This window comes from Sitophilus oryzae, unplaced genomic scaffold, assembly GCF_002938485.1.
Source record: "Sitophilus oryzae breed Bouriz unplaced genomic scaffold, Soryzae_2.0 scaffold_1396_pilon_pilon, whole genome shotgun sequence".
NCBI lineage: Eukaryota > Metazoa > Arthropoda > Insecta > Coleoptera > Curculionidae > Sitophilus > Sitophilus oryzae.
In genome coordinates, this window is record NW_022146055.1 from 3,169,528 (window position 1) to 3,182,730 (window position 13,203).

The window sequence follows — 13,203 nt, forward strand, 5'->3', positions numbered from 1 at the left end:
TCAATATTAGGAAAACAGTCTTAAATCAACGTCAAAATCAACAATTTACCGAGCCTGTTTGTCAGTTAATAAGTTATCACATATACCGAATGGTGCATCGTTGTTGGAAACAAGTTGGAAGCATAGAAAATCCCATGCAAATTTTGAACTGACTGAATATTGGCTCTCCCGTTAAGTGTACAGTGAAGTCATAAATACGTTTTCAAAAGTCTGCGTCATAGACAAACAAATAAAAAGAGACTGACAAATCTCATGGTAAAGAGTGGGACCGCGTTCCCGTAGCGCAACTCAGAATAACAATTTTGAAACCAATTAGCAGGACCATGGCAGGACGTACGTCTTTATTGCTATCTTTCTTTATTATGTGTGCTTTATATGAAAAAGAAAGAGATAGGTATAAGACGTATCGTAAGACATTATCGCACATTCTGGCTGGCGGGAAATTTAAATTAGCCATTATTAGTAGTATTCTTTCATTCTGAAACTGAAAATTTTCACTTAAACTGATTTATTCCCTATACTACGTAAAGGGAACGTGGTGTAAGGAATAAATCAGTTTAAGTGAAAATTTGCAGCTTCTTTCAGAACGAAAGAATACTACTATTACCTATAAGGGAAATTATAAAAAAAAAGCAAAAATTGTACTGTTTTATAAACATATTTATTTATACATAAAAATAAATAAACTTTTTTTAATATAATAACAAAAATTAACAGTGTTTATTCCACCCACCTACCAGTTTTAAATGCAGAAGAACTGACTGTTGCAGGAAACGATCGGCCAATTTTTTTAAAGGGCATTAAAAATATCATTTTCGAAAAAACTGCCTAATTGCAATAACAAAGTGAATATCCAAGCAAGGAAGACTTTACGAGAATCATGATCCTGAACCATTTCCAAGTCCAGTTTTAATCCTAAAACAAAAGTAAAATAGGTATATTAATAAAGTTTCTGGTTACTATAACCCAGCTATAAACTACCTACCCAAAAAATGAAAAAAATTAATTGTATTAATTTGTTATGTTAAGAGAGGTTCGAAATATTTTTGACACTACTACTTCCACCATATGATCGAAAAAAAAATGGCGTCCAGTTGGCTTGGAAATGACGATCGATGACATTTCCCATATAATTTTACATATAAAATGACAGCGATCTTCATTTCATAGCCATCGCTGACGCCGTTTTTATTCGATCATACGGTACTTAATAAGATGATAAATATAACTACTTACTTTTATTTTACCGGGTGTCTTTAACATATCTATCAGAGAAAGGGGGCACCAATACATATAAAAAATAGATGATACTGGCTCCTGCAGCAAATAAAATGACAAATAGTATAATCTAAAATTATAAGTAACAAAACATAAATACCTATATGGAACAAAGGAATTTGTTCCCTATCCATATTCATAAGTCAATAAAATAGAGAGTTTAGAAAAAAAGGTAAATCACCAAAAGAAAAATTAACAAACATGACGGATTATCATGATGTTGTCATCTTGGTTGTCATGATGACGAAAACGAAAGTCGATTGTTCTAATTTCTATTTAGAAATTACGTTTTATATGGCTGCTTCTTTCTCTCTTGTTATATTAGAATGAGATAGTGGGCCCAATAGACGCAATGCGCAGATCAACATAAATAGAACGAAATTTTGCGTTCTGAGTTGCCCTTGAGTTGCCCTACGGGAACGTTGTCCCTCTCTTTGCCATTTAATTTGCCAGTCTCTTTTTATTTGTTTGTCTATGGTCTGCGTCTGCTGTATAAACATGCCAAATTTAAACACTTTTGGACAAGTGGATTTTAACTAATTCAAAAAAAGCTACATCTAAAACTGAACAGGTAACAATTCAAAACCAAGCAAATGTCAACATATAGTCCAGTAAATGAAGGTTGAAACCACGGTTTAATTCGTGGACCGGAACTTTTCAGGAGGATTGTGTATCTTTTGGAATGTATGTATTTATAGGGGAAAAATTGTAACACCGTGGTCGGCCAGATTTAGCCGAAATAATGGCTTTGGCCCCAAATGACCGGAAAATTAGTTTTTTGCAAATATCTCTCTAAATATGCAATTTACAAGAATTTTCTTATTAATTAACCTTTTTTTCATAGCAACTGTTAAAATTGTTTTATATCTATCAAAAATAGTAGATAAAATAGTACCGTATGATCGAGAAAAAACGGCGTCAACGATGGCTATAAAATGAAGATCGCTGTCATTTATGTAAATTTATATGGGAAATGTCATCGATCGTCATTTCCCAGCCAACTGGACGCCATTTTTATTCGATCATACGGTACTTTAACCGCAAGGGTAGATTAAATGCAAAAAAAGCAGTGCAAAGAAATTTCACATCTTCTGGGTTTAAAATTTTTGACTTTTTCGGTTTGTAACCGCTATAGTACAAATCTTTTAAAAGTTCCTCAATATGACCGACCTAGTTACGAAAATTTGTAATTTTTTTTAATGAAAAATAAGTTGGCCCGTTAGCTAATTCAGAATTTATTTATTCTTTGGTTAACCACAACATTTTTGGATTTTTCAGGATTGTCAAGTTGACGTTAAAGTTAGGTTATTAGGTGGTTGTCATAAATAAAAACAGAAATTATTGAAATTATTTAAATAAGAATAAAGGTATTTTACCGCAGATCGGAAGAGCTTTTACTTAAAGGTATTTTATAAACTTTCTTAGTGAGAATATTAACTCCCATGTTTCTTATATCTCCGTTAAACGGACGTAAGAACTATGGGAAGTGAATTTTTGTTTTCATATTTTGACGATATTCGAGGTTGTATTATCAATAAGTAGGTAACTGCCAAAGTAAAACAGATTGCTTTTGTAAAGGGAAAAGGGAAATGTTAAAAAAAATTATGATACTAAAGGATTATGCAAATATCTTAATAATGAACCGTCTCTATCAAAGACACTTAAAATAAAAATTAATTTTCTACAATCTATAAATTAAAATATAAATTAAAATTCTACATATACAAATTAATAAAAATAAACATAATTCTTAACTTACTCCTAACTAACATAACTAAAAAAAAATTATCCTACAAAATTAAATATCTACATATACAAATTAAAATAATCATAATTCTTAACTAACATGACTAATACAAAAAATAAAAATAAAATTATCCCTCAAAATACATTTGACTAATGTTTAAGTAAATTTCTTTGAATTGTGCATTGAGGTATAAGGTGATTATTGCCTTGTTTGTTTTTTCTGTCAATTTATCTAATTATAGTGGATTATACGGCTCCCCTCACCTTATGATTTTAGTTTAGTTGTTTTAATTTTCAAATTGAGCTTACCATATTGTTATCTGTGATTGAATAATTATTGTGATAGAAATAACCTTTTAACCTTATAAAAAAATGTTTAACTTTTTAATTTGTTTTGTGATCGTATTTTATATTTTGACCTCTGTTTGACTATTGGAATTTTCTATTATTCTGATTGCAATTGTTTCAGCTTTCTGGGCCTGATGATGTGAATTGAAGTCCCGAAACATGCCGCCCCCCTGCTTTTTTTTGAAGCATTTAAATTTAAATAAAAATCTTGATTGTGAGTTATTTGTCCCCTTACCCGCCTTCAGAGGTTTTACTTTGATAATATGTACTCACACTGGGTTAGAGAACGTTTAGTTTAGTTAAATAGTTCTTTTATATACTGTTAAACTCTATCAACTACAAAGTCTTTAGCAAAAAGTCATAAAGTAATAAATTTTGTAGATATAATTTATGAAAATTTATGTATAAAGATTAAACAATCCTCTTAGGAAAAAAAGAAATATTCAAAAACTCATTAAATACACTTTATTAAAGATAACAACATACAAAAATAGTAATTCTTCCAAACTGTAATAATCAGAACATTATCCACATTATACCTTTATTAAATTTGTGTTCACACTCCTGTCAGGAAAGCTAGAAATGTTTGTTTAAATATTAGCTTATTTTAAATTACCAGAAACACATCAGAATATGTCATATGTCAAACCACAACTATAGGTTTAGAATCAGTACTAAATTTTATACCTAGTAAGTGATGCGTCAACTAACAAGTATAGGATAAAAAAGAATTATTAATATAGAGTGTACTATACGATCTCCTTCTGCTTATTTATGAAGTGACTTTCCTTTCAAATGTGAGGAATACCGGTAAAATAAAACATAATTTTTGGTTTGGTTTGGTGTTTGATATTCTAACTACATCTATTACAAACCTTAAGTGCTTTTAGTGAGTAGTGTGTAACTGTATTTCCTATTATTCTTTAAATATTTATTATTATTTATAAATTATTATCCTGTAAAGTAAAGAAATATATATATTTCAAAAACATAAAAACAATGCAATAGACAGGTATCAAACAGATTCATAGAAGCTACTTACACCTTTTGTACATATTATATATTTCAAGTGTTATTTGATCTAGTAGTGAGAACTATCGAATGAATACTATCGAAACATTCGATAGTTGATTGCAACTATCGAATGTTTCGATAGTATTCATCAGTATTATTCGAATGAATTGTCATTCGAATAATTCGATAGCTAGTAAGAAAACATTCGTTGAAAACTATTCGAATAAAAATTATCGAATAGATGCGTTATGTGCCTTGAAATATTGTATTCTAGTAATTCGGCAGCAAAAACCATTCATTTATAAAATTCATTCATTTATGAAATTCATTTATTGGTCAGGATCGATTATAATATAATAAAATATTAACTGGATTTTAGCTGTCGCCCGGCGACGTAGGTTTCTTTCCGAGAAACCCGACAGCGGTCGGTGGCAATGCTATGAAAGAAGGCGGCATCTTTGATTTTTTGTGGAGTCAGATAAAGATAAGGACACATTATTTTTTTTATTGAGGTGCTAGTATTTACACAGAAAATATATTATGAAGGGCGCTGTTGCCATATATTGGTATTAGTTGATATTAGCAAAGAATATTATTGTTTGGCTTTAGTTAATTAGGGATAGTATGTCTATATATTTTGCATTTTTTTATTAATATTCTGTTGTTACACTGCAATACTGCCGTCCTAATGAAGAACGCAGTAACTCGATTTTTTTCGATTTTGAGATTTTGGTGAATTCGTATTCTTGAACATATTCTCTATCTTTCTACCAACTCAGTTTTTCCAAAAAAAATTTGGTTTTTTCAAAATTTGAAAAAAAAGTTTGCAGTAACTCGCTTAAAGCATCATATTACTAGTTAAAAACGCAGTAAGCACTTATCCTAGCGAGAAATGCAGTATTTAAAAATATACTGTGTAACTGCTTTGGATCTCCATTAAAAAAATCACTTTATTTTAAGGTAAACTGCAGTAACTTAGAAATCCTAATGAATAACGCAGTACAACAAACTTTGCTATAATTTATACATGTACAAGGAGTCAAAAACATCATCTATTACTAACAAAAAACGCAGTACGATGGATTATCCAATCACAATGCAGTATTCACAAATAACTTACGCCTATACCCTTGTATTAGTGACGCGATACGTCACACTTTGCTAAGGAAAAGTGCAGTAACTTTTCCCGCGTAAGCTTTAACGGTTTTCTAACCTATTTCATTTGCAAGATTACTGTTGATGAATCGTATTTCTGTCTCTGTTTAAACTTATTAATGTATAAAGGACAGAAAATACACTGAAACAGCATATTTATTGTAAGAATGAACAGATCGATTTGAGCTTTTAGCTGATGCGAAGGTGCGAAGGTGTTTAAATAATAATTATTAATTTAGTATTATAAATAATATAATATTATTACCGGGTTATCAAATAGTAAAAAATATAATTAAAAATTGTGTGTTTTTGTGGTTTTGTCGTCATAATGGATAGCAAGGTAAGTCTGTGGATTTATTTCAATTTATTAGTAGAAAATTTACGGCCGTTAGTTAGGTACGTGCAATAAATTTACCAGACGATTTTTTAAAAAATATTTTACGAAAAAAAATCCTATAAACATGCTAGGTTTTCAGAGTTTTAAAAGAAAAACTACATTTTAATTCGTTAAAAATATAAAATCGTTATTTATGTATCAATTGTGTTAAGTGATACTTTTTTTACGAATGGGATTGTTTTTCATTTTAAAAAAAGAACTTTCCACACGTGTTTCATACAATATTTTTTCTTATACCCTCAATTTTTTCCCGAAAATTCATTAAATAAAGAAAATAAGTCGTTAACTTTACACCGTAGTGGCGTAAAGTAAATTTACTTTACACACTAGTAAGTGCGTAAAGTAACGAACTAAAAACCAGTGCGTCAGGTGTCAAATTTTTGCTGATGCAATTTTTTGGCAGACTGCTTTACGCACTAGTGTGTAAAATACTTATTTTATGCACTAGTGCGAAAAAGTGCTACTTTATACACTGTTTTTAGTGCGTAAAGTGAGTACTTTACACACGGTAGTAGAAAACCCTTTCATGGTACATACTTAATTAACACCCTGTGTATTTAGGAGCAAGTATTAATAAGAAAATTTATAAAAATGTTTCGCCTTATTTGAAGCTATCATCATTAACATAGCCCAAAAATTTCGGTCTAGTTTTTGATTTTTAATTTTTTCTTTTTACTTTACTCTCTGTATCTCCCAAAAGTCCCAGGCGCTGAGCTGGTTTTTTTAATATTGTTTAAATACTGAATAAATGTTTTAACTGTATTTTTAGATAAGTTCAAGAACTAAATTATTAATGTCCATTGCATGTAAACGAAAAACAGGTGAATCTATGGAGAATATCCGTAGTGAATCTGGTAAAAAAAGTGGTGTTGGTGGTGTAACTGGTGGTGGTTAGTCAAGGTTTTGGTAGTTAGTAACTCGTATTTTAATGATATTTTTACAGGAAAACAAGCGAAATTAGACTTTCAAAAAGCCGAACTATCCTACAACTACCCCGAAATAAATTTGGCCAATAAGGAAAATGTGGCATTATTCCTTAATGATAACTCTAGTAGTGTAACTTGTGAAGAAAAAATTAATGACAAAGTTGTTGATAATAATCGATATGATAAAGATGAAATTTTCCATCAAGTTGCTGACGATACTATTCCACCTTTAACCACTAATAATAAAGGTGTGTCTTTATCTAACTAAATTTATGGCGGTTCAGTTTTTTGTAACTTAAGAAAATGCGTTTTATTAACTATTTTTAGATCAAACATCTGATTTTATTGAAACTGATTTGAAATTAAAGGATAGGAATCACACACCATTAGGACCCGTAGATGGTAAGTTTTACAACTTTTTTTAATAATTAAATAAGGGTAATAGTATTAAGTTGTGTACTTTTTGCAGAAAATGTTTCTCATGAGCATCCAATAATACCTAGTGATAAAGAAATAGATATTAGCGCCATCAATGATTTTATTTTGACTGATGACCTAAAGGCCGATGAGGGTTTATTAGAGTTTTCATTTAGAAGCAGTATTTTTGACGAAAGTGTTTTAAATAATTTAGAAAATGAGCCCCCGCAAATATCTCCTGAAAATTCTTCAAAAATTGTTATTCACGATATTCAGATTATTCCCCCAAGAACTGAAAATCCTCAATTAGAAAGAGACCCACCAGGTACTAACGAAAATCCTACTCTTACTAAGAAGGGTGAAATACGTAAGAGAAAAAAATACAACATTTCTTTAAAAGAACGTTTAAAACAAAAAAAAGAAAAAGCAAAAGAAAAGTTTAATTTAAAACCCCCATGTAAAAATTGTCCAAAAAAATGCAACCTTCATATTCCAGAAAATAGGAGGATTGAACTAAATAAAAACTATCAATCACTGAATTTTACAGACAGAAAAAAATTTATCCTAAGCAATACAGAGCAAACTGAGCTAAATAATACTGAAAACTCCAAAAGGTGCCGCAGCATTACATATTATTTTCAGGATGAAACTGGGAGAAGAATCAAAATTTGTAAAACGTTTTTTTTAACCACTTTAGGCTACCACGAAAAAAATGATAGATTTATTTTACAAGCTATCAGCAAAAGTGACAATCACATATCTGTTTCTTCTGACATGAGAGGTATTTACAAGGAAAATAATCATATGCATTTACTAAATTATTTATTTTTGTTTTAGGAAAATATCCTAAAACAAGAAAATTTAATAAGGATGTTATAGAAGCACATATTGAGAGCTTTCACCCATCAGTGTCCCATTATCGAAGGGAGCATGCTCCAAATAAAAGGTATCTACCAAGTGATGTGTCGATTACGTTAATGTATAAAGACTTTTTAACTAAACACCCTACCTTTTATTGTTCCTACGAGTTGTATAGAGTAGCCGTAAAGGCTAAAAATATTTCGTTCACTAAACTGGGACATGAGGAGTGTGAATGTTGTGCAATATTTGAAAACCATTGCCACTCAAAAGAAAATATTGATCCTGATTGTGACATCTGTAAGACCTATACCAAACACATAAAAAAAGCGGAGGAATCCAGAAATATGTATAGGAACGATGCCAAAATGGATCATAATAACAATTTGGAGGTCTGCTATTCCGCAGATTTGCAAAAGGTTATTATGCTTCCAAGGTTAGATCAATATAAAATTGCTCTATTTACCCCGCGAATTATTGTTTTCAATGAGTCCTTTGTACCAGTTGGAAAGAAATGTGGCTTAAAACCCATAGCTTGCATTTGGCATGAGGGTATTGCTGGCCGGAAAAAAGAAGATATCATTAGCACATTCTACTCCTTTTTTCTGGAAAACCGTGACAGCAGAATCATTACATTGTGGCTGGACAACTGTTCAGCCCAAAATAAAAATTGGACATTTTTTTCTTTTCTTGTATATATAATAAACAGTTCAGAAATACAAGCAGAAAAAATATGGGTAAAATATTTCGAACCAGGGCATACTTACATGAGTGCCGACAGTTTTCATCACCAGGTAGAACTGTCGATGAAGTATAAGGGCACCTTAAGCGACTTTAAAGACTTTAGTGATGCAGTACAGGCGGCTAATTCCGGAAAAGTCACGGTTCTTGAAATGAGAATTAATAATTTCTTTAACTGGATTGATCAGACCTCCCAGGTCAAAATTAAAAAAATGCAGCCTCGTCCATACATGACAGATATAACTATGATCTTGGCGGAACGAGGCAAACAATATTTAACTTACTTCGATAATTATAATTTAGAAGATCCTAAAACTTTATCATTTTTAAAGGCTAAACCAGAACGAGATGGGATCCCAAAACCACTGCCTTGCACTAAAGCCAGGGGCATTAATAAAAATAAGAAAGAGGGCATAATTAATAAATTGTGCCCCCTCATGGCAGAAGGGAGGCGGCAGTTTTGGTATAACATTGACGTTGATGACAATGTCAATGATTTAAATAGTTCCTTTGAATAGTTTTTTGAAAGTATTTTTATATATTTTTCTATACTTATACTTACCTGTATTTTATTCAATTATGTTATTGTTTAAAAAAATTTGGTTGTCACGGTTCGCTTAGGGAGTCCAATTTCACCCTTGTTTTTAACTATGTATTTAATGTATAGATTTTCAAATAAACACTCCCAATTCAATGGCTACATTTTTTATTAAACCTGTCCCTTTTGCCCAAAAATTATATTTTTCGTTATTATAGGTACCAAAAAATCAGCTTATTACTTAAAATAAATATTATTGGGGTATGGTTTCGCAAAATTAATACGTAAAGTTAGGTCCTCTTTTCATATATTAGTACGGCGGCATATCAAAGAATACTAGTGATAAATGCAGTAAAATGGCAACAATGCGGTACTTACTGCATTTCTTACTAGTAATTATGAAGTTATGGTGGTTACGATGCTAGGCTAAAATGCATTATCGTAAATTATTATTAGTCAAAATGACTATATATGCACAAAAAATATTCAAAAAAGTCAAAAATAATCTATATTTTCCAACTCTATTCAAATTTTTCAAAAAGTCTTATAAAAAAGCAACAAACAGTGAACAAACAGTAAAACCTATTTTCCCCAAAACTTACTTTTTCGAGTTACTGCGTTTTTCGTTAGGACGGCAGAATAATACTTGTTAATTTGGATGTAGGAAAATTATTTTTAATGTTTTTAAGCAAAGACTGGTTTAATAAATAATAATAACAGTAATAATTTGTTATACTTATTAACAACAAAATTTAAAATCATTTAATATAAACATTTTTTAAGTAGTAGCAAAATGTAAACAACAAATTAGATGTTAAAATTATTTATATTAGATCCTATTTAAAAATAATATAGTCTCTAAATTTTTTGTGTGGCAACGTTGGTTTATTAAATAATAATAATTACAGAACTAATTTGTTATATTAACAACAAATTTTAAAATCATGAAATATCAACATTTATTAATTTTCTAAGCATGCAGTGTAATGGAAGGAAAATATAAATAAAAAATTAGAAATCAAAATTATTTATATTAGGTGCTTTATATTACTATTTAAAAATAATATATTTACTTTTACTGGCATTTACTTTAAAAAATAAATGAAATATTTCTTCGCAAAAAACTACATGTAAGAGAATTAGCATAAACAAAATACAAACATCGTTAACTTTTTTTTTAATTGGCACGTGTAAAACTTTCAATTTAATTTTCTCACCCCATAGTTTGAGTTCGATAATCATTTACTTAACCACATTACTTAAATATGATTATTAAGTTCAACTAATTCATATTATTAAAACATCTAAAATACAAATATGTATTTTTAAAATTAATTGTAAGTTCATCTCATCTCTCTTAAAAATTGCTACTTCTCAAAATTACCCAATAAAAAATAGACCATATACCATATAAAATTAAATAATTGAAAGATCGGGCTACGGAAAATCACACAAATTTTCGGAAAAATTTTGACCACCTCACACGCACACAATCGTCAATTAAAAAACTACTATCTTAGTCTGTTATATATTTTAATAAACGCAAAAATAGCACACTATTTATACGGCGTAGTTATAAAAATTTGGAAGAATAACTAATAATGCACTGACGCACACAAAAATCAAACGAATACTAAATTCTAAATTTCATTTATCAAAAGCATTCGATAGTCGTGGCTCAACGATAATCATTTAGTCGCACGGCGAGGTTGTCACATATGCTTTAGTATACAAATGAATGAATGATTTTATTCGAATAAAACCATTCGATAGTTGAAATCATTCATTCAGTAACGATTCGATAGTCTAATTCATTCGATAGTTCCCATCGCTAATTTGATCTTTGGTCCCATTAGATCTTTGAAGCGGAATATCTCGAAAACTAATAATTCTACGTAAAAAATGATAAGGCCCATTTTTGTAGGTAATTAAGCTTCATTTTTTATTGAAAGGAAAATTTTGTAAATTGCATATTTTGACAGATATTTGCGAAAAATTGATTTTTCGGCCATTTACGCCCATTTTTTCGGCCGAGCACGGTGTTGCCAGATATATCAACAATTAACAATTTTTTCCCTAAAATTACTCCCCAAAAGGTACATAATATCTGAAAAGTCTTAGGTTATTTTAATCGTTATTTGCTGAACCATGTGCAATGTGCAATTTTGACTACGGAGCGAACAAGCATTACATTACAGCGCTCGGTTCAAGACAATCTCCGCCTTAAGGTTTCTCACTTCCATTTTAACAGAATTTGAAGTATTTCCAACCCCTCTCAGTCTTTCAAATCCATTCGCTTATTATTTCCGATAAGCTCTTTTCCATCTTTCGAACTTCTTCGACAACTCCTCAAAGTTCCGATTTCTGCGTGCGTGCAGGAGTGAGGTTATTCCGAGATAAATCCTATAATCTCTTTATGATTTCTTCGAGCATATTGCGGAGCAGAACGTTCCCCCGGGAAAACTTTAATGCTATAGCCAGCCTGTTTTAATAATGTGGAATTGGAGGGAATGTGTCTGCATCTTAGATTCTTATCTTCAAAAAGGGGTACGTTATTTTTCTGAATAGATTTTTGAAATATCTGATGTCTAAGCTTTGAGTGATATGCACATGGCGAACATTATCTTTACAATTTACAGGCTGAAATTTGCTATATTTTATGCTATTTTAAAAAGTTAACTGATATCAGTTAATTGCAGTGGCGGCTCGTGGATATAAAATTAGGCGAAGTCATTGTGTTTTTGGCACATTCACCATTTTGTCAACATTTTTTAAATTATTATTTGAAAATTTTTTGGTGCATTCACCATTTTGTAAACATTTTTTTGTTATTATTTATACACTAATACCTATAATATTTTCCTTTTAGTTTGGGCTAAAACGCATTAAGTAAAAAGAGATACAACCAGTTTTCCATAAACACATTATTTTGCATTCCAGTGAAAAATTAATTAAATTTAAATTAAATTTAATAAACATTATATACAGTGTCTACCATAAAGTTGGATCCATATGGACGTTTTTTTTTATCTTATAAATATTTATATCTTATATTAGTGTTTTAAAAAATCTTTTTGCGGCAGTCACTTTTCTGCTTTGAAAACAACTTAAAATGCCCCCTGGGAGCTGTCAAATACAAAATATTTAAAAGAAATTTTTAAAAATTTATGGTTAAAGTTTCAGTTGGTCGCCCTTAAGATAAAACATCTCTCTTATCTTCATCTGTCCACCGTCTGAAGGGAGTTTCTAATAAATTGCACACCAAGTCATTAATTGGGTCCATTTTTAACACATATACACACACAAAACAGTTTTAAAACACAACAACATAACAAACAGCAAAAATTAACAAGTTAAATCAACAAAAAACATTAACAAACAACAATAAATAATCAACAACAACTTTACAGTCTTTACACGGTTAATTACTCGCCGAATATTAGCATAAATGCATAAATTATGCGCCAACGCCGCCCGCCGTCACGCATTTCCTGTACAATTAAGTTGAAGGAAGACGAAGAGAACTGCCCAAAAACTCATTCACATTCGGGGCGGCTGCCGCCAGGGTGACGTCACGTTACCATGGAAACCGTGCAGCCGCTTGGCTCACTTAAATACAAAAATTTTCACTTGCACTTGTGGCTTGTGGACGTGGAAACATAGGCGCGTGCGGGCCAATAATGCCACTCTTTCGGCCGGAATTAACGATGCGGTGGACCTATTATCCAGAGGCCCGCCCGGAAAAAAAATTATAATAAATTACCATTTTCTTATTTAGATACATC

General features: G+C 30.6%; 2 protein-coding genes across 8 annotated transcripts in view; both read left to right on the top strand.

The window, feature by feature from the left end:
• LOC115875878 (uncharacterized protein CG43867) overlaps window positions 1-13,203 on the top strand; it is a 517,198-nt gene that overhangs the window by 316,284 nt on the left and 187,711 nt on the right. The gene's annotated exons all lie outside the window — the stretch shown is intronic.
• On the top strand, window positions 5,060-10,056 carry LOC115875880. Its single transcript, XM_030891438.1, has 5 exons — window positions 5,060-6,828; window positions 6,882-7,112; window positions 7,192-7,266; window positions 7,334-8,062; window positions 8,119-10,056. Exons 1-5 carry the CDS (start codon window positions 6,732-6,734, stop codon window positions 9,396-9,398), a joined length of 2,412 nt encoding a protein of 803 aa, XP_030747298.1. The 5' UTR covers window positions 5,060-6,731; the 3' UTR covers window positions 9,399-10,056.